This window comes from Centroberyx gerrardi, chromosome 13, assembly GCF_048128805.1.
Source record: "Centroberyx gerrardi isolate f3 chromosome 13, fCenGer3.hap1.cur.20231027, whole genome shotgun sequence".
In the NCBI taxonomy this organism is placed as follows: Eukaryota; Metazoa; Chordata; class Actinopteri; order Beryciformes; family Berycidae; genus Centroberyx; species Centroberyx gerrardi.
The window spans coordinates 21,448,063-21,470,632 of record NC_136009.1 but is presented as its reverse complement, the minus strand read 5'-3'; the positions used below and the strand labels follow the sequence as shown (position 1 = coordinate 21,470,632).

At 41.5% G+C, this 22,570-nt stretch overlaps 1 protein-coding gene across 2 annotated transcripts; it reads left to right on the top strand.

Annotated features, from left to right (window-relative positions):
* The first annotated feature begins 336 nt into the window (after window positions 1-336).
* On the top strand, window positions 337-21,652 carry arhgef18a (rho/rac guanine nucleotide exchange factor (GEF) 18a). Of its 2 annotated transcripts, none has more exons than XM_078287829.1 (22): window positions 337-521; window positions 4,617-4,666; window positions 5,187-5,254; window positions 5,760-5,890; window positions 6,704-6,810; window positions 7,588-7,728; window positions 9,044-9,297; window positions 10,545-10,670; window positions 11,745-11,862; window positions 13,073-13,327; window positions 13,629-13,705; window positions 13,856-14,034; window positions 14,355-14,425; window positions 14,821-15,000; window positions 15,956-16,087; window positions 16,886-17,004; window positions 17,100-17,144; window positions 17,269-17,316; window positions 17,603-18,070; window positions 18,376-18,703; window positions 19,669-19,773; window positions 20,377-21,652. In XM_078287829.1, the coding sequence occupies exons 4-22, from the start codon at window positions 5,823-5,825 to the stop codon at window positions 20,526-20,528; spliced, it is 2,973 nt and encodes a 990-aa protein (XP_078143955.1). In that variant the 5' UTR covers window positions 337-521; window positions 4,617-4,666; window positions 5,187-5,254; window positions 5,760-5,822; the 3' UTR covers window positions 20,529-21,652. The 2 variants fall into 2 exon arrangements, with proteins under 2 accessions (XP_078143955.1, XP_078143956.1); XM_078287830.1 differs by having other exon boundaries at window positions 5,680-5,890.
* The last annotated feature ends 918 nt before the right edge of the window (window positions 21,653-22,570 follow it).

Below are 22,570 nucleotides of genomic sequence, written 5' to 3'. Positions count from 1 at the left end.
AACTGGTTTCCATGGGTACCGCTTCTAACCGTGATGTCAGTGTTCCTCAGTGAGAATGTCACTTTAAAATCAATGTGGTTATGTATTTCAAAGCCACAACATTACAGCATTATTATGAAGCACACAGGTTTCTCGTGGAAATGTGTCACGGATGCCTCTGTCTCTACTAATTAAAAGAAAGGGTGCGTCTAAATAGCAGTCAGCCTTGTGGAATGAACTTGTGGAATGTGTTGCCAAAGTGCTGCATTGAACCATACGATTCCCACAATGCTTAGGGAGGGAAGGAGGGCTCATTCAAGGGGGCTGGGATTTCTTTTTTTTTTTCAACTCCCCCTTTTTTTTCCTCATTTGTGCACTTGTTCCTCCGAAGGCATCACTACTGCTTCGTTTTAGTGGAAGCTGTTGAAAGATATGATGATTTCCCTCCGCTGCCTTGCCTGGAAATAAACAGACAGACAAACAGAGACACAAAAAGTTTATTTATCTCCTGTTACCGCCGTGCTGCTGCATTTCAACACCGGGTAAGAGGAAACTAATGGGTCACTTTGTTGTTCGGGGTTTGTAAATTAAAAGCTCAGAGGCGTCAGACATGTTGACAGAGAGACGTGTCTAATGGTATTTTACGTTAACGAATTAAAAACGCGCGTATGTCGCGACCTGAAAACAGGATTTATGTCGTTTTTTTCACTCGGTGTGAACTGGAAACTATGAAATGCTTTTTTCCACATGCTAACTTTGACTTCGGCTACCAAAGATAGTCTAATGTCCTATTTTATCAGTGTCAGTTTGGTTAACGTTAGAACTACATTTGTGTGTGTGTGTCAGTACATTGTGTGACAGGTAAACAGTCACCTGCCCACACCTGCCACTCCGGTCTGGATTTAACACCTGTCAGGATGTGGTTTTGGAGGAGTCTAGCCTTTTTTGTTTCGCCCTGAAACTTCATAGAAATACTTCTGTTGATAATAATTTCATTTGACACTTGACCAGTGCTTTTTCCAGTAGGTATGAATCCAGGTCAGTGCTCTCACCATGCACCTTGGCATTCCCCGCATTCCCGCACCACTGGACGGATGTAAAATTAACATTTACTCGTTTTTAAAATACAATTTTACGGTGTCAAACCTAGCTTGAAATTAACTGCTGTCCCGGCTAACACATTCGGCACAAATACGAAGACATGGATGTGACAGTAAAGTTTGTGAGGCGACATGTTTTTGAGGGACTATTTCCTGGCGGAGTCTTCCCGTTTCTTCCTGACTGTGGGTGTCAGGTGATTGACAGTAAGCAGAGCGTAATGTGATGCGCGCAGTGATATGAAAAAACTCAACTCTGGCAAAAAAACGTTAGAACAGATACTTTGAGAAAACCAAATGAAGGTTACATGTTTACTGTGATGGATTATGTAGCTCAGACAATTTCCAAGTCTGTGGATGTTGTTTCTCATACTTTAAAAAGAATGAATATCAGCAAATGGCTTCTTCTAAAGGTTGGAAAACTATCCAACTATCCTGACTGTGTGCAGACAAACCAGGAATAATGCAAAGGAGAGGGGCAACTAGACAGCATAGACTTAAAAACAAACAAACACTGGTATTATCCTTTCAGCTTTCAAGCGTGAGCTGAAAACACACCTTTTTATGTCTGTAAAAACTGTCTCACTAGTGCAATTTTATTTTAACTTATGTTCCTATTTATTTATTTTTCTTTACTACCTTTTATTACATATTTTATTATCTTATTTCTTCTATTTTTTCCCACTGGCACTTTGTTCCTCTTTTATGTAAAGCACATTGGACTTCACTTGATGAAATGCGCTATATAAAGAAAGTTTGGTTTCATTCACATGAGCCAAAACAGGAGATGTCAAATGGCTGTATTAGGAGCAGCTGACACACTGGAATGAACATTAGGCAAGATTTTATTCACTGGGTGTTGTGCTATTGCTTGTAATGTAGGAGTTTACTGTTTGACTCACTTTGAAGTCTCTCTAAAATGTCCGTGTAATGTATTCATTCACATTTGAAGTACCAGGAAACTTGGGTGGACAGTTTGTAATGCGTAGCACACCCTGTGTGTGGGTGAACATGACTCCAAATTAAAGGGGAAAGGCCCCGAGGCTGGCCAACCATTAAAGACACTACATTTTCCAGTCTGTCCCAGCAGGTCCCGGGTCTCACGGTCACATGCTTATAATTAGGAACTAGCTTGGCTGAGGCTCACACTGCATTACACACACACACACATCTCTCTCCCCTTGGATTGAGGACTTGTGTGTAAGGATTCACCTGCGAACACTTACAGAGACACTTTGGCATTTGTGTACACACTCACACAGGGAGATGTTGGGCTATATCTTGCAGTTAATGAGTAAACTGTGTGTCAAGGCTGGTGAATGCGAAAGCAACGTGGAAAATGCAAGAAGTCCAGTTGGTGTTTGTGTTGGAACGAGGGAGCAGTTTCACAGTGAGCAAGTGTTTTCTATTGACAAATATAAAATCCACGGTGATGATGACACTATACAAATACAAATATAGGCCTTGGGGCGTTATTAGGAATGAGAGTAGCATGGATCACTGGTTTCAGTCGCCTTTTATGGCCTCTTCAAGCTAGTCGTTAGTTTCACGGCTGTTAACCGTTGATGGCCTGGTTGGGAGAAAACCAGCAGTGGCACTTTTCAACAAGAAGGCCTTTTGCTCATCCTGCCAAGAACATGACAGTCCGTCAGCAACTCTGTGTACATTTTCACTTGTTTGAATAGTCCAATTCCTGTGGCGATTAGGCCCCATGTCTGTCTCAGTGAAACTGTTTTTCACAAACACAGCATTTGGTGTTTTTTTCTCCCTGTCTTTCCGTCCTCAGCAGGATACTTGGCAGACTTGCTGGTCTTGTTTTGTCTCTTGCAGGGAATGACCTGTATTTCATGGTACTCTCTCTCTCCCCTTCCAGCCCTGTGTGGGTGAATAATTTGAGGTGTGGCTGTCGCTCAAGACGAGGGGCTGAACCATGCAGCCACAATATGGCTAATAACATGCCACGAGGCTGAGAAACAAGCGCTTAAAGACAGTAATATGATACATGGCCCTGAGAAATGTGTTTAGGCAAATAGTGCTGCAAACGTTATTTTGTTGATTGGCGTTAAGTAGCTAGGTTATAGGCCTTGGAGACAAAAATGTAGAAAATGATACTCTTTTTATTTTATAAAGTCCAAAAATATTTTTTAAACTAATCTCAATGTCTGAAGCAGAGAGATGCTGCCATTTCTGTCCCAAATAAAGGAAAAGAATACGGGTTGGAAGGTATTGATGGAAAAAAGTCATGGGAATTATTTGGCTGAATATTGTAATTGTGACAGTGCTTTTTCAGTACTTGGCAAAAAAAGGTTGGGCAGCAGGGTGACTTAGAGAGTTGGGAGACCGGGTTCAAGCCCTTGTGACAGCAAGCATCTTCCCTGCTGAAGTGTCCTTGAGCAAGTGAGTGGATGACTTTACTTTTGTAGCTCAGGAATTCTGCAAAGCACCAAGACATTGTTTAGGGAAACGTATGAAACACCTTTTCTAAAAAAAAGAAAATACAGCCAATTACAGTACGGCATTTGGTGTATAAATGTCTGATTTTGATTTTGTTTTTCAATGAATTGGTCAGCCTAAAAAGAATATTTCATTGCAGCACCGTTTGCACAGACCAACTCGTAGTTTTCAGGAGAGAAGTCGTCATTTAGGCGTCTCTGTGTGCTGCGCTGAAGACGGAGATATTGACGTTTCTACTCTTGTTTTACAGGAAGTGTCAGTGTGTATCTAACAGGTGAGCCAGAGGCTAGCACGAGAGCTGTGTGTGTGTGTGTGTGTGTGTGTGTGTGTGTGTGTGTGTCACAGCTCCTTCAGTCAAACAATGTGTATGTTTTAGGTGTGTCTGTCATTTGACAAGTGCTTTGTTTCCCTTTAAAATAATCTCACGTTACACACGTCCAAACCTCATTGGTCTCTTTGGTGTTATCCTGTGTGAAACCAATTTGAAACTAATACCTTTTAGATACAATAGAACAGAATTTGTCAAAGCTCTTGCACACTTTGGAGACTTTTTTTTAAGGTGCTATGACCATTTTCAATGTTTATACCTCCCTTGATATGTCTTTGACGCATTGTTCAAGTTTATTTGTTCAATATGACCTGCATTACCACCCACAATACAAAGCTGTTTGCCCTCCTTCTGTCTGATTTCACACAAGCTTTGGTTTTAAGTGTCAAGTTAAAACCAAATGTCCAGTGTCTATTAAAAACAACTACTGCTGCTGGTTGACGTGAAGGCCTCTGTACACAACAGTGGATCAGTCTCATTGACCCTCAAGGGCCCATCAAAACACACACACACACACACACACACACACACACACACACACACACACACACACAAAGCCGGGGGGGTGCTGTGGGCCACTGTGCTTAATCTGGGACAGGCTCATCACACTCATGCTGGTTTTGGTCAGAGTTGGCAATCAAAATCCTTTCAGGCTGTGGGCAAAGAGCATTAATGCCAGTAGTTTCTGCATATTTTCCTCTTCCTTCTTTTTTTTTTATTCACTGGTTTAACAGCCTTCATTTTCTTTGTTTTCTTAGTGCCATGAAGAGGCTGTTGAAGAGACAACACTGAAAAGAAAAGAGTGAAGGTGAGCCATTCTCATGTCTAGAGATGACTGCCTTTTGAGTTCATTTAAGCGCAGTAATGAGGTGCACACTTAAACTTCAAAGCTGGATTTCAAAGGATGTGTCAGTCAGAGGAATAAGGAGTCTATCAGCAGTTTCACGCCCCACCCAGCAGAGATGTGTATCTCGGACTAAAGAGGAAAATGCTGAGTCGATAAGAGCAGGGTGGCATTCAGCTTATGCATGCTCTGTTGAACAAGAGCCTAAGAAGTGTAGATCCAAGTAGGTGCGCGCAACAGCTACCGTACCCGAGTCCCCATAATAAATCACCTTGCTGTTAGCGTTGGGTTGCACGGTGCGGCTCAGCGCTCAGACTGCTCCTGTGTTGTCCTTTGCCTGAGAGCTGGTCTGACTTGAGCCGTGCTGCCGCAGTTTGCCAAACCAGTTCCCTCTCCACAGGGCTAGATTAGTTTTGCAACAGCCTTTTGTTTGGATTCAGCACCATGAAATGCACTCACTACTTTTGGTACTTTTTTTATGCAGGCTCGTCTTCTCTGTTTGGAGGGTTTGTGAGTCGGCATAGTAGAGCATAGTGATTTAACAAAACAAAGGTACGTTTATTTGCATTTCTCATTGCCTAATAAACTTTCATCCTTGAAATCCTCATCACTTTCAGTGTATTATGATCAAAAACTCTGAAACGGCAGACTGTTTCAGCCCCCTAACCCAACTGGGTCGATAATACAAGTAACTGACAAAATACAGAAGATGACAATGTTAAGTGTCATAACAACCACTTTGCTTTGCTGCACATTGTCATAGTGTGTGAACCTCTTTTAGACAAATGCTACATCATTCTAACAACTCTTAAGAAGTGATCACTGTGGATCTTCTCTTTTCATCCATTCAGACAGGGGAAAAAAGAATGAAACCTGAGCACTTGTTTGCAACAGTCGAATTAAACTTCATTCCTTTGCACTTTTTTCTCTTTCATTTCAACTTAAATGCTTTCAATTTCTCACACTCTTTCTCTTAGTCTATTTCCTTGTCTCTCTCTCTCTCTCTCTCTCTCTCTCTCTCTCTCTCTCTCTTCATCTTTCTGTCTCTATCTCTCAGTTCAGGGAGAGTGTTTCTCCCCCCACCCCCCATGGCCTCCCTGGCTGTTCCCTCAGTCCAGGCATGACAATCACCCCCAAAACGTACCGTGTTCAGCCTGCTACCTCCTCAGATAACGATACCAGCCCCAGGTTGGTAAATATACTGTATACTGTGTGTGTGTGTCATTAAGTCTTTCGCCGCACACTTTGCAACTATATGTATGTGTGCATGCATGTGTATAAATTTGTGTCTTAGGCTACATTCACACTGCAGCTGACAGTGTCCCAATTTAAATTTTTTTTTCCCCTCACGTGACACAGATCAGATGTTTTCTAGTCAGATTGAAAGGCTAAATGCTGAATGGAGTCGCATTTTTTCGGTTCAGATCTGGGCCAAATGGATATGCGGTACAAAATCAGATCCTGAGGCGTTTGACCTACATGTGACCTGTATTTGAACGCTCAAAATGCAAATTGTCAGCATTGCCATGACACGTACATTTTACATAATTGACTTGAGACAGTCACTGGCGCCCACAGCAGCTTGGCTCAGCCAGCGTTGGCATGGAGCACAACGAGACACAACAATGGAAAGAAAGCAAATAGCTGACTTGACTGGTATTCAGGGAGACGCCTCAATGCAGTCAAAACTCAAAGGCACTTACTGTAACTGAAGTGTGTTCAAAACAAGCAGGAGAACAATAGCTACACAACTGGATGTAACATCTTTTTGTTATTTTTACTTGCATTTGTCTTTTTGACATCAGTTTATATTGGTGTCAGATATGTTACATCCTACAGATATTAGTCATCCAAAAAAATCAGATATGAGCAGCAATCTGGAATTGAGCATGAAGGCCTGCAGCGTAAATATAGTCTTAGTGTGCGTTTATGTGTGTGTGTGTGTGCTGACATCACTTTTTAATTTAACTGTTGACCCTCATCTCACCACATACCAACTAGATCCCGTCCGGCGCAGATGGATGAGTTCGATGCCCTGCGAGTGAAGCTCTTCCCTGAAGACTCGGTGTCGCTGGCTTCCTCCGCGGCTGAGCCCATCAACCTAGAAGGTCAGCCAGTCGCTGTCAGTAATACTACTAATACTGAGGGGGATGAGGAGCTGTTGAAAGCTGCCTGTACCGCTATCACAACAGCCTGTCGCAACTCTGCCTTGAAAACAGGAGTTTTGATGGAGTTTTACCTTGGATGGCTTGGTCCTCAATGTTTTAGCAAGGTTTAATCTCCCCCTGTTTAATATGTGTAACAAAGTACAATGAAATGCTTTTTATTCAGTAGCACAAAAAACTCAGTAGCCCAAACTCAACACAACCAGTTAGGGGAAAATATCTCTTTCATATTCATTTTTTCATCTGTCGACAGTGATGCGTCTCGTCACGAAATTAACAACAAATGACAAGCAGTTATATTATCTTTGTCATGTATATATTTTTGTCAACATAGTTTATATGATCCATTAACAGACATGCATTTTACAACAAAAATACATGTATAAATGCATAGTTTGTCCAGCTCCCAGATGTGAATGTGTGCAGCTCTCAGATCAACAGATAAACTGGGATATGTCTTATTGTTTTTGTTGACTAAAATCTACTATTTTTGTCAGTGAGTAATCAAATAAATTAAATCAATATGACATGACTAAAATCTGGCTACATGTATAGGACATTTTTGTCAAAAGACTAAGACTGCCAAATTTAAAAATGGTGTAAAAATCAACACTACATATGACCAGTAAGGAATCATTGAGGTTTACACTCATATGACTATAAAGCACACACTAATACGTGTAATATAAGTCTTAATGTGACCGTCTGTGTTTCATCCAGATAACCACTATGCTCTGCTGCGAGGGGAGCTGGAGTCTGACGCCCAGGAGCTGGAGGCCGAGTCCTGGAGCTCAGCTGTGGACCAGAACTACCTCAAGGCCCTGAGCAAAGAGGCTGTGAAAAGACAGGATGTCATTTATGGTAGGAACACGGCTAAATCATGATCTGACATGGGGATGGGGCAGGATAGGAGGATTACACGGGTTACTAGCTGACATTTCTTGTAAAAAATGAAGCATACATATACAGCTTTTTATAGCTTTAGCTTTTTATAGTGTTAGAGAAGCAGATTGACTTGAGGGAGTATGTTAGGATAAAATAAGATGTCTGTGTCAGAGAATTATTCCAGTACTAAAATCCAATACAAAGAGATGTAACATGGCAGAAAACAGCGTGATTTTCTGCTCTTTTTCACAAATGAAAAGATGTTGGTTCTCTCTAAAAATTATTACATCGCAGTCATTTTGTTGAATGACTCCAAACAAATGATCTAAGTTAGTATTGTTTGTCAAAGTAACAGATTTAGTACTCTGAATCAGTAGTGCCAGTTATACTAGTTATACTGTTTATTGTGCAGAATTTTATGAGTCTTTATAATGAAGTAATATTAATAGGATATTACAAGTGCATTGTCTAAAGGTCCCATATTATTCAGTTTTGATGATTTTGTTTTCAAATATACTGTGGTTCAAGATAAGAATGATGTTCTTCATGATGCTTTGCAAATTAATGTAGTTTAGTTAAAAGGGTATTTATTGACTGAATTTGAAGAGTAATTCCTCACAGGCAGAACAGGCACAATACTGGGCCCTGATTGGCTGACAACACCAGATTTCTAATTCAACTTGATGACTGGAGGCTTTCCAGGGGGGTTTGTCCGTTCAAAAGTCCAAAACTGTAAAAAAGAACCACTCAACACACTCAACAAAATTAAATTAACAATGTCTTCATTCGACATATTTAATCATTTGTGTTTATGTATATAAATAGAGACAGATCAGACTCATGCCAAACAATCATCCTTTGAAAAAGATAAGAAATATACTGTTATTAAAGCAGAGGTGACAGTGTTTGTAATTGATGATGGATGCTTTCTTTAACTCAGAGGGCCACAAATGGTAAATATTCCTACTATGATAATAACCATAATTACAATGACAATTATTACATTCCTCATGTGACTCGGCAGATTAACTAAGATTACATTTGTTTTTACAGTAATAGCCTAGGGTGGAGTTGCATCAATTGCCTTTGCAGTTTGGGGTTAAATGCCTTGCTCAAGAGCACCTTGGCAGTAGTTGTTGAGCGAGGGGTCAGCGTATGTTATTCTGCACAAATTTTCCTTGACAGTTCAGACTCCAGTTCAAACTAGAGACCTTTCGATCACAAACTCACACCTGTCACCTCATTATTTTGATGACGATCAGCAAGACATTCCCCTCTGTCCGCTTCCCAGAGTTGATCCAGACGGAGATGCACCATGTGCGGACCTTAAAAATCCTCCTCCACGTCTACATGCACGAGCTGAGGGAGTCTCTGCAGATGGAGGAGGCCAGGCTGGAGCGGCTCTTCCCGGGACTGGACGTCCTGCTCACCCTCCACCAGCACTTCCTCAACTGCCTCAAAGTGCGCCGCAGCCAAAGCCTGGAGGACCCGGACAGTCCAAACAATTACCAGATCACACAGCTGGGGGATATACTCATCTCTCAGGTAGGGTAGGATCATTTTTAAAGCTGCACCAGGCACGCTTTTGTGTAAAAATACATCCATTTGATCAACTTAAATAACAAAGTGGAGCGGCAGCAGAGAATAACATCCCATCCCCCTAATTAAGACGTAGTAACAAAAATAGAGTTGTATAGGTTTAGTTCACCAGTGATCTAAAATTACATGGTGTGGGCAGGACAATACAACCAGCAGATGAATGTGTGTACTCCTGTTTTTCCTGCTCAGCCCCTTTTGTCTGTTTCCCTATCCATCCTCCTTTCTCTGCCCTCCTCTCACTCTCTCTCCATGTGTTGAGTGAGTGTTCAGGTGTCCGGAAGAATGGCTGGTATGTCTGAAACATTGTGTAAGGGACTACAGATGGGTGTGTTTGCTCTCACAGCCAAGGAATGATGCTGTGTCACTGGCACGGCATTCCTAGGGAAACATTATTACTTCTGTTTTCAGTTATTTCCCTGACTGAGGAATCAGAATCAGTACAGAACTACCAGAACTTTCTTTTTCTTGGCTTTACCCTGTAAGTGTTCAGTTATTGATAGTGAAACATACGATTACATTTTAGGAGGACATGAATCAAATGCGTTTGTGTTTTTAGTGATGGGACGAATTATCAAGAATGCATCAGCTGCTTAAGTCAGATCAGTGAGGTGATCCTGTTGTTCAATTAAGCCAAATTGAAGTGAACTTACCTATTTTAGGTTGGTTAATATTAGGGATGGGCAATATCACAATAATCATAACAAATTATTTTGATATTGATATATAATGATATCTGCTAACAAATGCAAATCACATGATATATACAGTATATTACCATGCAGTTCAATACGATGAACATCCATTTCATTATTTAAGAATATAAGTATAGTAAAACTGTAATTTTCAAATAATATTCCCTAATACTCCCTCTCCCTTTGTGAGGGATTAAGTAATTAAGAAAATAATATTGAATATTAATAATAATATTGAATTGTTTCCCACACCTAGTTAATATGCTAATCTGTATGATATACAGAAGTGAGATGAGCAGTTTACATACAGCCTAACTTCTAGAGACTTCTAAAGAGGTTGTGGGTTTCACACGTATATAAACAGTAAATTCAATGCAACAATATGACTATTTTTTATGTGGGTGAACTACATTCAGCCTTCATGTAAATTAAATTTCATGACTGGTTCATATCATCACTATGTTATAAAGAAGACCTTAACAATCCTCTTGCTTTGTTTAGTTTTCAGGCGATCTGGGAGAGAAAATGAAGGAGTGTTACGGTGTTTTCTGCAGCCACCACAGCGACGCTGTCGGCTTCTACAAAGAGCAGCTGCAGAACAACAAGAAGCTGCAGAGCCTCATGAAGGTAAGGGATCTACGCTCAGCGGTCAGCGTATTCGGTGCACAAAAGTGGATTGCTCCTAGACACAGTGAGGCCTGTGGTCGGGATTTGCTACACCAAGGAAATGTATTGGAACTGGCAAAACGAGAAACCAGAGTGACTTTTAGTGCGGTGTTGTCGTTCATGCCAGGCGCACCACTGCCAGTATCTAAGAGACGGGGCTTTTCACAAACAGCAGTGTCAATGTCTGGAAAATGGCTTGCTGTTGAGAGGAGAATGGCAGGAATCATGGAAGATAGCAGATGGGTCACAAACGGGCAAATACCCCCACAATGCAACAGCAGTACAACATCTCAGAGATCACACAACTTGTCAGTCCGCGTCAGTGTTTGGGGTAATGTGTTTCAAAAGGCGTTACTCTAATAACTTTATTTTTTCCTGTAATGAAGTAAAGTAAGGCATTACTGTTCCAATTTCAGTAATCACATTACAGTTACTGATCTAACAAATTGGTCTTTACTTGTGTTACATTATTTAGCCTTTTTAACCTCTTTTCATGGCATAATATCTATCGAAAGATTCCCCTCGTGTTTTCCTGCCTTAAAGTCATGTCGGAAATATTGGAATTGGAGTAGAGCGCACATGAACGAGCCAACAAAGTGATACATACGACTCGGAAAGTCAAAATGTAGGCTCTACCTTTTATTAAAAACTTAAAAGAACGATTTTGTGTCTGTCATTATTTTGATGCTTCTGCTGGTAATGTGGGCTTTGGTCTACAATATTTATTAGCCCAAGGAACACAAGTAAGCCTAGCACAGTCGTTTCAGGGTGCAACGTAAAAGTAATGTAACTAATTACTTGTCTTGTGGGGAAATAAGTAAAGTAATTAATTACTGTTAAGAAAAGTAACGATTAATGTGTAATTTATTACTTTTTTCCAGTAACGACCCCAACACTGGTCCTTGTCAGGTCAGCTATAGCAGCAGATGCCTTCCTGGGTACTAGATCAGTGTACCTAATAAACTGAATGAATATATATCAGTAAGTCTTTAAAAACCTACATAGAGCTAATGTGGAGCGTTTTTCTTTTTACAGAAAATAGGTCAGTTGCCCCTGGTGAGAAGGTTGGGTGTCCCCGAGTGTTTCCTGTTGGTGACTCAACGCATCACAAAATACCCCGTCCTGCTGGAGCGAATCATACAGAACACTGAAGGTAAACAGCCACTCATCACACACCTGCATCTCCACAAGCATAGTTAATTTCTGTGTAGCACCAATTAGTAGCCATTTTCAGTGACTTAGAGATGAAACAACACAGTCATTACCGTAGGTTCCACAGTATTATATAGTAGTAGTAGTAGTATGCAGAATGGGTGTCATCCTGATCCTAGAGATGCACAGATCCTCTCCTGCAGTATGGAGACATGTATTGTGAGCTAGGATCTGGGGACCACCAGGGGTCCTTGCAGGGATTCCTGGGGGTCCCCAAGAAATAGAAGAATGCTTGAATTTCTCTATTATTTCACCCTCAAGAGATTCGCACAATGACAGAATGTGTAAGAATAACTGTTTTGGTTATTCACTCTCCCCACTGTTGCTATCAGCTCACTAACAGCAAGTTGTGATTTAGTGTAGAATTGCATTATTGTCTAGATACTCTGAGATAAAAACAACAAAACTCTTCTCAGATGAGGTTGTTTAGGGACAAAACCCTTGGTGTAAAGTAAAGTAAAGTATTTGGAGGGCCTCGATATGAAAAAGTTTGGGAATCCCTGGTGTATCCCATGCAACCCCTTATTTCTCAGCACTGCATAAAAAATTGAACAGAAAAGTTTTACAGTCTGTTTTAATCAAGCTCTTTTTTTCTGTGTACAGTCTTCATTTACATTATTTATCCCTCCTTGGATGGCTGTAGTATTACCAGGGGAGGTATGCTGATTGGCAGTTATTACCTCAGGTTACCTCAGTTTTATCCCATCTAGAGCGAACATGACAGTGATTTTCCTCTATCCTGGTGAAAATTCTGGCTGAAATTACCTACTGTATTTTGATTTAACTCTTAAGTCCTAGGATAATTTTCACCCCATCTGGATTGATATCTCTGTTTCATTCAATTACTGACTTCTTTTCGACCTGGCATCTCTACTACAAGAGCCATACAACCAGTGGCAGGGGAGAGCAGCATCACTCTTTACAGTTAATTGGAGCCACTTGAAGAGAATTTTGTCTATCTTGATGTACAGTGGGTGACACATTTGCACAGTCCCCCACTAAATGGATGGATGGATGACTGACTGAAATGACTGAAATCCAATTACCGACCTTCCCTGGTAATACTGATGCTGTCTGGAAAGGGCTTTTTGTATGAAATGTTGCTACATAAATAAAGATTGGCTGACGATTGTATTTCATCCTCCCTGCAGCTGACACAGAGGAACACGAGTCTCTGGTTCAGGCCTTGGCGCTGATCAAAGACACGATCTCCCAGGTCGACGCCCAGGTCGACGACTATGAGAAAGCGGCTCGTCTGAGAGACATCAGCCTCCGTCTGGAGCCCAAGTCCCAGGGCCGGCTGAAGGACGGCCGGCTGTTCCGCAGAGAGGATCTGATCCAGGACAGCAGGACGCTGCTGCGCGAGGGAACCGTCACCTGGAAGGCCGCGTCCGGTAGAAACAAAGGTTAGCTTCGAACCTTGATTCACTGACTTTATTTGATAAGTTAAAGAAAAGTGATACATGCGGAATATTACCATTTACTGGAATTCATATATATTATTTAAAGCTTAATATGGTTTGGTGATATCTCAGACACCGCTGGACTGATTTTTATGAAACTTGGAGGGACGATGCATCTTGTTACTCGTTGGTCTTAGGGATGCCTGAATCATTCATGGAGGATGACATGTTTACTTATTTGAGAAAAATCCCATAGCATTTCTATGGTTTTGATGTTGTTATGATCGTCTATCTTTCCCTACAGACATCCTTGCTGTGCTGCTCTCAGACGTTCTCCTCCTCTTACAAGAAAAAGATCAGAAACTAATATTTGCTGCTGTGGTGAGTTCTCCCTCAAACATCACTTCATTTCCCTCCAACTTCCTTATATATTACAATAAACTTAGAGTGTAGAGATAGTTATTTTTTTTATGTAGCTGAAATATAATTATTATCCTGTGGTGACTCCTGTGTTTCCCCCTCTAACTGCAGGATAACAAGCCACCGGTGATCTCCCTCCAGAGGCTGATAATTAGGGAAGTGGCCCACGAGGACAAAGCCATGTTCCTCATCTGCACCTCCTCCAGCCAGCCGGTGATGTACGAGATCCACACCGGCTCCAGAGAGGGACGCAACACCTGGATGACCCTCATACGGGAAGCTGTGGACAGGTGAGCCGGGGATTTTAGGAGGAGGACAGTCTGGGTTTTTGTGGGTTTTTTGATGGGAACAATAGCCTAAAAGTAGAGTTTACAAAGTGCTTTACAACAAGAATAGTAAAATATATACAGTATAATGAGATAAAAATAGGAAACACATTCAAGAGAAATTAAAATAAGAGTAAATAAATATGTAAAAATTTGATTAAAAACAGAAAGCAACAAACAGAAGAAATTACTAAGTTAAAGTCGGCAAAATGAAGAAAACAATTACATAAAAGCAAGTCTATAAAAGTGTGTTTTAAGAAGGTGATACTGTCTGTGTGGTCCAGCTGTCCGGAGGGAGAGGAGGAGCTGTACGGCGAACAGGAGACCAGAGCTGCCAGACTGCGAGAATACCAAGGTAAGAGACGGCAGAGAGTATTAGTAGTAGTAACTAGTAGTAAAGCTTATCAGGGGATCCACTTTGTTTGAGGGGAGACACAAGATAACATTATGTAGTCGTGTAGAAGCAGGCTTGTCGTCAGTTTGAATCCCCAGACTGGCTGGGAAAATGTGGGCAGGGAAAATTAACAACAACATAACTGCTGCTGAGGTGCCTTTGAGCAAGACACTTAACCCTCAGTTCATATATTTTTAGAAAGGCAGCAGTGGGAACTTCAACCCAGCACTATCCAATAGAAGTCTGGTTTTTGAAAGAATACTCCGCATTTGCACAGAATTTACAATCACAAATCAATCATGAAGATGTATTTTTGCCTCATATTGATATGTGTGTGTGTTTTGTTGCCTGTCCAGAGTTTCTTATGATGCGGGACGCCCAGATAGCGCAAAGCCTGACGGAGAAGCTGCAGATCTTCGCTGCCCTCACTGAGACCGTGACGGGGCAGGAAGCGTCCCACAGCAGGCTGCTGCTCCGGGGAGACGCCGCCGACCTCCAGCAGGGGGAGACGCTGCTCAAAGGAGCCATCACTGAAGGTAGGAGCAGAGACGACAGTTACAACTCTCTAATCAAGGATATGGATCAGTAGGCCTCTGCCGATATGAATAGTACGATTTATCTAAATTATCTCCATATACGATATTACCTTGATAATTATTGAAAAGGTAAAAACTTTTAAAACAGTACTGTAATATGCTTCAGTTACTTACTACTTACTAATTTATCATATCAATCACAAGACATTTTACTTTTTTATTAAAAAACAAAATTATAAAATGCTGGTTTAGCTTCTAGAAACCGTATGGATGGTTTTAAACAACACAAATACAAATCCACAGCATGTGAAATAAAGTCAAATGCATCTCAAATAAAGTGCTACTGGCCTGCATCCACTTTAACTCAGTCAACAACATGAATATAACAATTTATATAACAATTTATTAGAGGGCATCAATGATGACAGACGAGAGCTGCGGTTATCGCAGTGATCAAGGTAATAAATATTAGTGGCGGTGTCATAACCATTATCTTTTTATTACCGCAGCATATAGTAATACTGGTTATTGTCCCATCCCTAATCAGTATACAGGTCACTCTCTACATGTCCTTCAACAGTTGTTTGTCTTGGACATGAGTCACTTTTATACTGATGTTTGTCATTCACAGCTGGGGTAATTCACTTTCAATTTACTTTCACTTACAATTCATCTACTAATGACGGAGCATTCATTCTTAAATATTTCTGAATTGGCTGGATAGGAAAATCCTTGCCTCATGTCATAAGATGATCCATATTTGAATTCTGAAGAAAATCCCCTCGCTGCACCGGTCGAACTGAAAGTGAAATGAGCTCAGTTCTGTTTTCACCAGCTGAATACATCCATGGATTTCACCCACAACCTTGTCATGACTCAGAGAGCAGCACAAAAAAAGGTCATGAATTATTGCTGTATTCAGTGTAGGATTGATAGTTTTGTCCTCTGTCCACAGTGGAAAACCTGCAGAACCTGCTGTATTCGGGGATGAGGGATCCAAACCTTCTGGTGGAGGAGAGCCAGGGGCAGGGGGGGGCGCTCAGGAGGGCCCACACCTTCGCGGGGGGCGACAGCAGCCCCATGTGGAGTAAGCCTCGTTCTGGTCTTTCATAATGTATGCAAGTTGGAGCGTTGCTGTAGTGGGCTGAAGATACACACAGGCCATTGGGGTTATAGCTATCTCACTTTTAGCACTACAGAATGACCCTTCTTACCTTTTTACAGTGTGTTGCCAGTAGAGATGGCAAAATATCTAAGAGTCAAACATGGCTAACATCATGACAGCCTAACAAAAGTACAAAATAGATGTTTAGATTTGGTTTAGTGACAACCAGACAGTTTAATAACTGTTTTAACTGTTTTATATTTATTTATTTTTTTTCTTATTCTTCTTCTTTGTTTTTTTCATTTGCCAGACAGGGAAGTTGAAATTGTCTGGGGAAGTCACAGAATATCAGGGAATTTTTTTTCCAATGGGTCAATTTAGAAAAATACCAGAATGTATTATAATACTTGTTTCCCACATTCATTGCATCAGATGGTGGTTTTGTACACAGCAAGCCCAACTGTAGTGAAAACCCAGACTGTTTACCACTTTAGAACTTTTCTGAACAAACCAGGATGAAATACGATTTTTGCGTCATGGAAATGCTTGGCTATGAAAAGTCATGGAGAAGTCATGCAACTTTACATCAGGGCCACTGTAGGAACCTTGCGCTTAGCTCCATCTTGTCGTGTGTATCTGTACTCTATACACCAGTGATGAAACTGGTATCGCATGATTCTGTGGATATTATTAGCAGCTAAAAAGAGGAAAAAAAACGATTGATACTGTGTATGTGAAGGTGTTCAATGAGTTTTGATGTATATGATTTGATTTGGCCAGACGGAGGTGCAGCTGAGCGGCCAGGCAGCAGCGAGGGCAGCCCGGGGGAGAGCGGTCATCCGGCCGCCGGTGACCCCCCGCTGCAGGAGACAGACCTCTCCGAGAGCCTGGAACAGTCTGTGAGTGAGACGGTGACTCTGGGAAATACAGTTTTCCAATAGCAGTGGCTGTTTAGTATGAAATATTTACACTACTGTTGTTATTTTTCTTCAAGGCCGATGATGAGACATTGATGCCTTGTCCTTTCCCTGAGGCAGAGGTAAGTCTTCTAAAACTGGTTTTGATGGTGAATTTTTTTTTTTCATCTGGTTTCATTCATTTTTGCAAAAGTGTCAACATTTGCCACTGCAATTCTTTTAATGAGCTTTATTATTTCTCTTTAGGTATATGACAGGGTGATAATGCTTTCACAGAGGCTATATAGCTTGCAGGTAAGAAACTGTAGATCTGTGCTCTGAAATCCATATTGTACTCACCAGGAGTTTCTTACACACATATTTTATGCTTAAATTGTGATTTATGAAAAAATGATCTTGATGTCAAAATGTCAAAATCAGCAATTTAGATTTATTCTATCCAATTTTCCGATATATCAAAATAAGTACAACTAATTTATATCATTGCACATGGTGTACAGCTCTCAATTTCATTTTCATATGTTTTTATTGAACTGTTTTGGCAGAATGTCACCCATCTCTCCCCTCCTGTTCCCCCCAGGCCATCATCGCCCAGCAGGACAGCCAGATCGAGCTGCAGCGCGCCTTTCTGTCGGAGCGCGAGCGACCCGCCCGTCCTCGCAGCAACATGCTGCTGGAGCAGGAGAAGCAGCGCAACTTGGAGAAGCAAAAGGAGGAGCTGGCCAACTTCCACAAGCTGCAGGCCCAGCACCGGCAGGAGCAGCAGCGCTGGGAGAAGGAGAGGGAGCGGCAGAGGATCCAGGCCGAGACCCTGGAGGCCCGGCTGCTCCAGAGGGAGGAGGAGTGCCGGAGGCTGGAGGAGCGGCTGGCGGAGGAGAGGGCCGAGCTGGAGAGGCAGAGGGAGACCTACCAGCAGGACCTGGAGCGGCTGAGGGAGGCCGCCAAGATAGTGGAGAAGGAGAAGGAGCGGCTGGAGCAGCAGCTGAAGTTCAAGAAGCACATGACCGTAGCAAACCCGGGACACTTCAACTATGAGGATCCCGCACAGGTGGGACACGGGATACGAATATGAATATCCCTTATTATTTTTTTGTTATTTGTCCTAATGTGTATTCTGCTGTTTCAGTGTGTTGTGTGTGTGCTCACTGTATAATGAATGGAACATAGACTGTGATACAAAACAAGTTTTTGAGAAATTTGACACGGTATAATCTAATCTACACACCCAGTCAGCAAATGCTATATCTAGGTCTTTGAAATCTTCTGTTACAGTAGGATTGGAACTAACATGCTACAAAAGTTTTCAACGGCCATTACTACTGTTTTCATAATGCAGTTCCTTTCTCTCCCCAGTTCTCGCAGGTGTCTCACTCCCAGTCGTTCAGAGGAGACATGCGGAGCGGAGGTGGGACTCTGACCTTGACCCCCAAGCCCAACATCCGGCCCAGCATCCTCACCACCGACCCCAGCGAAGTTCCCCCGATGGTGCCCCCGCGCAAGGAGAGCATTAACCCGCAGCCCCCCAAGGCCGAGGTGCCCATCCACCTGATCAGCACCACCAACCAGGCTCACAAGGCCGGCTCCGTGCAGCAGCAGATCCCCACCAAGCTGGCTGCGCTCGGCAAGGGCAAAGAGAAGAGCTCCAAGACCAAGGGCTCCCACCAGAGAACGCACAGCGCAGGTCAGGACACAGGGTGCTGGCACCGTCTTATGTGTCCATATACAGTCAATTTAGAATTTCAAGTCTTTACATATTGCTCACCTCATTTTGCCATGTCTTGCCTCCTTTCTAAATCACTTAAAAAACGTTTTCACTTTTTCCATCCATCTTTAAATTCTAAGCATGCATTCACAATGTAAACGACCTCAGAAACGAATCACCAGAAGTTCATTCATTTTCTACGGCTAGAGAAACATTTGCATATTGACCACAGCTGCCTCATTTCCTTGATTGTTGGTGTGGAGCTTTTAGCTGCAGCTGAATTTTTGGATGGCCCAAATCAGCCATCAGACATAAATATGGAAATCTGGTTTCTAGCAGTGTGAACACAGATTTAAGCAATAAGCCAACAATGCTCTTCTGGTTCTAAAATCACTGTAAAGCTCACTGTAAAGATAATAATGAATACATGTTACTCAAGCCATATACTGTAGTTCTTAAGCAGTAGCTGAGTAATGCTGTTGCTAAGTAACTGATTGTGTTAGCTCCGTTCAGTCTGTTTGACCTCGCTAATTTTATTCTGGGATTTTTCTAACCCCTCTCAGTTATTTCTACATGTCTTCTTTTTTTTTTTTCTTTGTACCATTCCAGCATTTCAGCCTTGCCTGATATTCAGAATGAATGGCCATTTTGTTTTCAACTTCATTATTCATTATTGATTATTCTTCATTATTCATTATTCATACTGAATCTAGCAAAAACGATTCAGTGGCTGGTGGCAGGCGATTATCGACCCCGCAGCTAAGTTGAAATTTCCTTGCAAATCATCCAGCTCCATTAAGTACCATTATGAGTGGTGATTTTCGTTTAGTGCATGAAGTAACACAGTCTCATGCGTAATTTTACAACAGCTTCGAACATTGGAAGTGATTATATAATAAGCTATGAGCCCCAACGTTGACCCCATCCTGTCTTTCCCCATCCAGCGTCTATAGACATGAGCCAGGTGGTTCCTATCCGAGTGACGGGGAAAGAAGGAGGCAGTCTGAGAGCCAAGAGGACTGCAAGTCCCCAGAGGATCTTCTACTCAGGTACAGAGAGCAAAACTGAAACCGCCTCTCACAATCACTTCATTCACCAAATACAGATATGTGCAGACTTGAACAACTTACAGAGTAACACAGTACACACTGATGTATGTGGTGCAGGGACAGTACAACCTCAGCAACAGTCTTGCATTTTAAATGACAGCAAAAGTCTTCATTGCATTTTAAATGACAACAATAGTCTTCATTGCATTTTAAATGACAGCAATAGTCTTGCATTGCATTTTAAATGACAACAATAGTCTTGCATTGCATTTTAAATAATTGAAAACACTTGGCATCAGTTAGTTTAGAAAGTTCGTTTTTAGAAAGAGTAACTTTATAACGTAACTAGTTCGTTTTAAGGTAAGTAATGAAGTAAAGTAACTAATGACTTTTAAAAGTAACATTCCCCAACACTGATGATGAACCTCAGGTAATGATTTTTTCCCCTAAATTGATAATAGGTATATAACATTTTGCAATGCAAACTCTTCAAATGTACATCCAGCATTAAATCAGACTTCTCACAATTCAATATCAACTGAAACAGAAAACTGTCACCAGACAAAACAAGTCGCCTTATTTCATATTTCATCCCCCCCCCAGATGCTTTCAACCCTCTGGCACCGGTCGGCAACGTCAAAACGTCTCAGTCCTTCAGCGTACACAGGAGGAGCATCGAGGCTCCTCCGCCGGAGCCGCCTCCGTTTCCAAAGGATGTGGTGAAAACAGACAAGGAGCGGGTAATATTCCTTTAATCGCAAACTACAGACTGTCGCTTGCACGATGATGATGATGCCTCATCCTGCATAAAGAGCAATACAGTTGGAATGACTGATGAAGCTGTTCAGACTTTGCGGATGACTTCATGACGTCCACATGTGTTCAGTGTGAGGAGGCCAGTCACTAATATGATACATTATCATCGGAGCCAAGAGTTTGAATTTGAGTCTGCTGAAGTTGAAGAAAAAGCAGAAGAAGTACTGATGGACATGTGTTACAGAGATATGGTCGTCAGCTTGGTGTGCACTAAGACCTTATTTAAAAAATGCAGGAAAGGAAACCCTTTTGCTCCCATTTGCACAGTGGGGAAAATGTAGTTATTTTATATTAAGACATTGCTAATGCTTTTAAAGATTTTACTGTTGCTCTTGTGTTGCCAAAGACTTTTCTGAGAAGTCCTTTTTTTTATCATTTTTATTTTAAATGAAAGTAGGTTGTGTCTGTAACCATTTAGCACTCAAGTCTTAACTCTTAACAGCTTTCTTTTTTTTTTTATTTCATGAAGGATATATGGTGTTGTGAGGAAACTTTATAGAGTTATCATGTTTACATCCATGTAGATCTGAAGTGCCAAGCACATAATTTGATTTCAGGATGCACAAGACGCTCTTTAAATCTGTACTGCGGACCTGCTGCTCTGTCCTAATCAACATACAGATTAGCAGGATCTATGGAAGAAAATGTATTTTAGCTGTAAACTTACTGTGTTGGGAAAGGGGTAATTTGTAAATAACTTTCCACTGTGAAAGACGACTAAAGGATGCTAGTTCTACTGTGGTAAAACGTTTGTGCACTTCTTAATTGGCACAGACAGTCCACAACACAATATCAACTCGCTGTCTGCAAAGTTTTATTTTACCACCAGACAGCTGTTTGTAGCGTATAAGAATGTAACAGAATTGATTCAAAGGCATGTTCACTGTTAAATAAGGATGTTCTAAAATGAAGGCTGTAAATAATGTTGAGATTGATGTTATTTTCTATGGAAGGAATGTATTGGATACTATACGTTTTTTGTTGCTTCCATTTGAAATGTCCTGCTGAGTTTCCTATCCCCAACTAAGGGGGATATGTGGAATAAAAAGACGGTCGATTCTAAGGTTTTGAGTTTGTTTTATGATGAAATTACTGAGGAAAGACTTCAGCAGATTATTACAAAAGGTGTTTAATTGGAGGTTTCCCGGCAACTAAAGTGTGGGCTAAAGGACTAAAATCATCAGTGGCATCGTGGTTCAAATTCGGCTCTTGACCTGTCACTTGTCGTACATTTTACTCTCTCCAGTCTTTCCTTTTATCTGCTGTCCTATCTGTTGAAGCACAAATGCCTGCTATCTAAATAATGATTCCACTTTGGCCGACAGAAGAGAAAAATCACATAACAGGTGCAGGACTCAAACATATCAGCACCAGGTTCATCTCAGTCTCGCAGCCTGTTGTCGCTGATGGACGACACCTTTGGGAAACCCTGTCCAGAGCAGACCAGCCCATTCACAGACGCCCATTCAGAGCACCAGAGCCCACTCACAGCCGAATGAAAAGGACATCCTTATTAGAGTTAGACCGCTATATCGAGCCATTATTGGCCTTTTATTAAGTATCAGATATCGGCCAGTCATGTGGTCCACTGCTGATATGATGGAGGTTTCTCCCTGAACACGGATACATAAAAACAGTCTGAAACCTGCAAGGAAATTTCATCTTGTTTGCACATTTGAATTATTCATTTATTCAGCTTTAGTGTCCCATTATGGTCTAAATGCTGTTTCAGAGGCTTTTCCACCCTGACAAGAATACAGTTCTGGGGGAAACACTGTAATTTTCTGGCATGAAAATGAAAAATTTTAAAGCTGGTGAATATTGGCACAAAATCATCTATCGTCTGCTTCAATACAAAATATCTGTATTGATCCTCAGAGAACAATGTATCGGTCGAACCCCGATCTTTATGCATCACTGGAACACATGGGTAAATGGGCTCAAACACGGCACCAACAAGGGGTTTGATTCCCACAGAGGC

Bases quoted from the DNA above. Each gene is read 5' to 3' on its own strand.
- arhgef18a (XM_078287829.1), top strand. From the start codon at position 5,823: ATGACAATCACCCCCAAAACGTACCGTGTTCAGCCTGCTACCTCCTCA. The intron at 11,863-13,072 runs GTAAACAGCCAC...TCCTCCCTGCAG, and splicing joins AATCATACAGAACACTGAAG to CTGACACAGAGGAACACGAG. The intron at 17,145-17,268 runs GTAAGTCTTCTA...ATTTCTCTTTAG, and splicing joins GTCCTTTCCCTGAGGCAGAG to GTATATGACAGGGTGATAAT.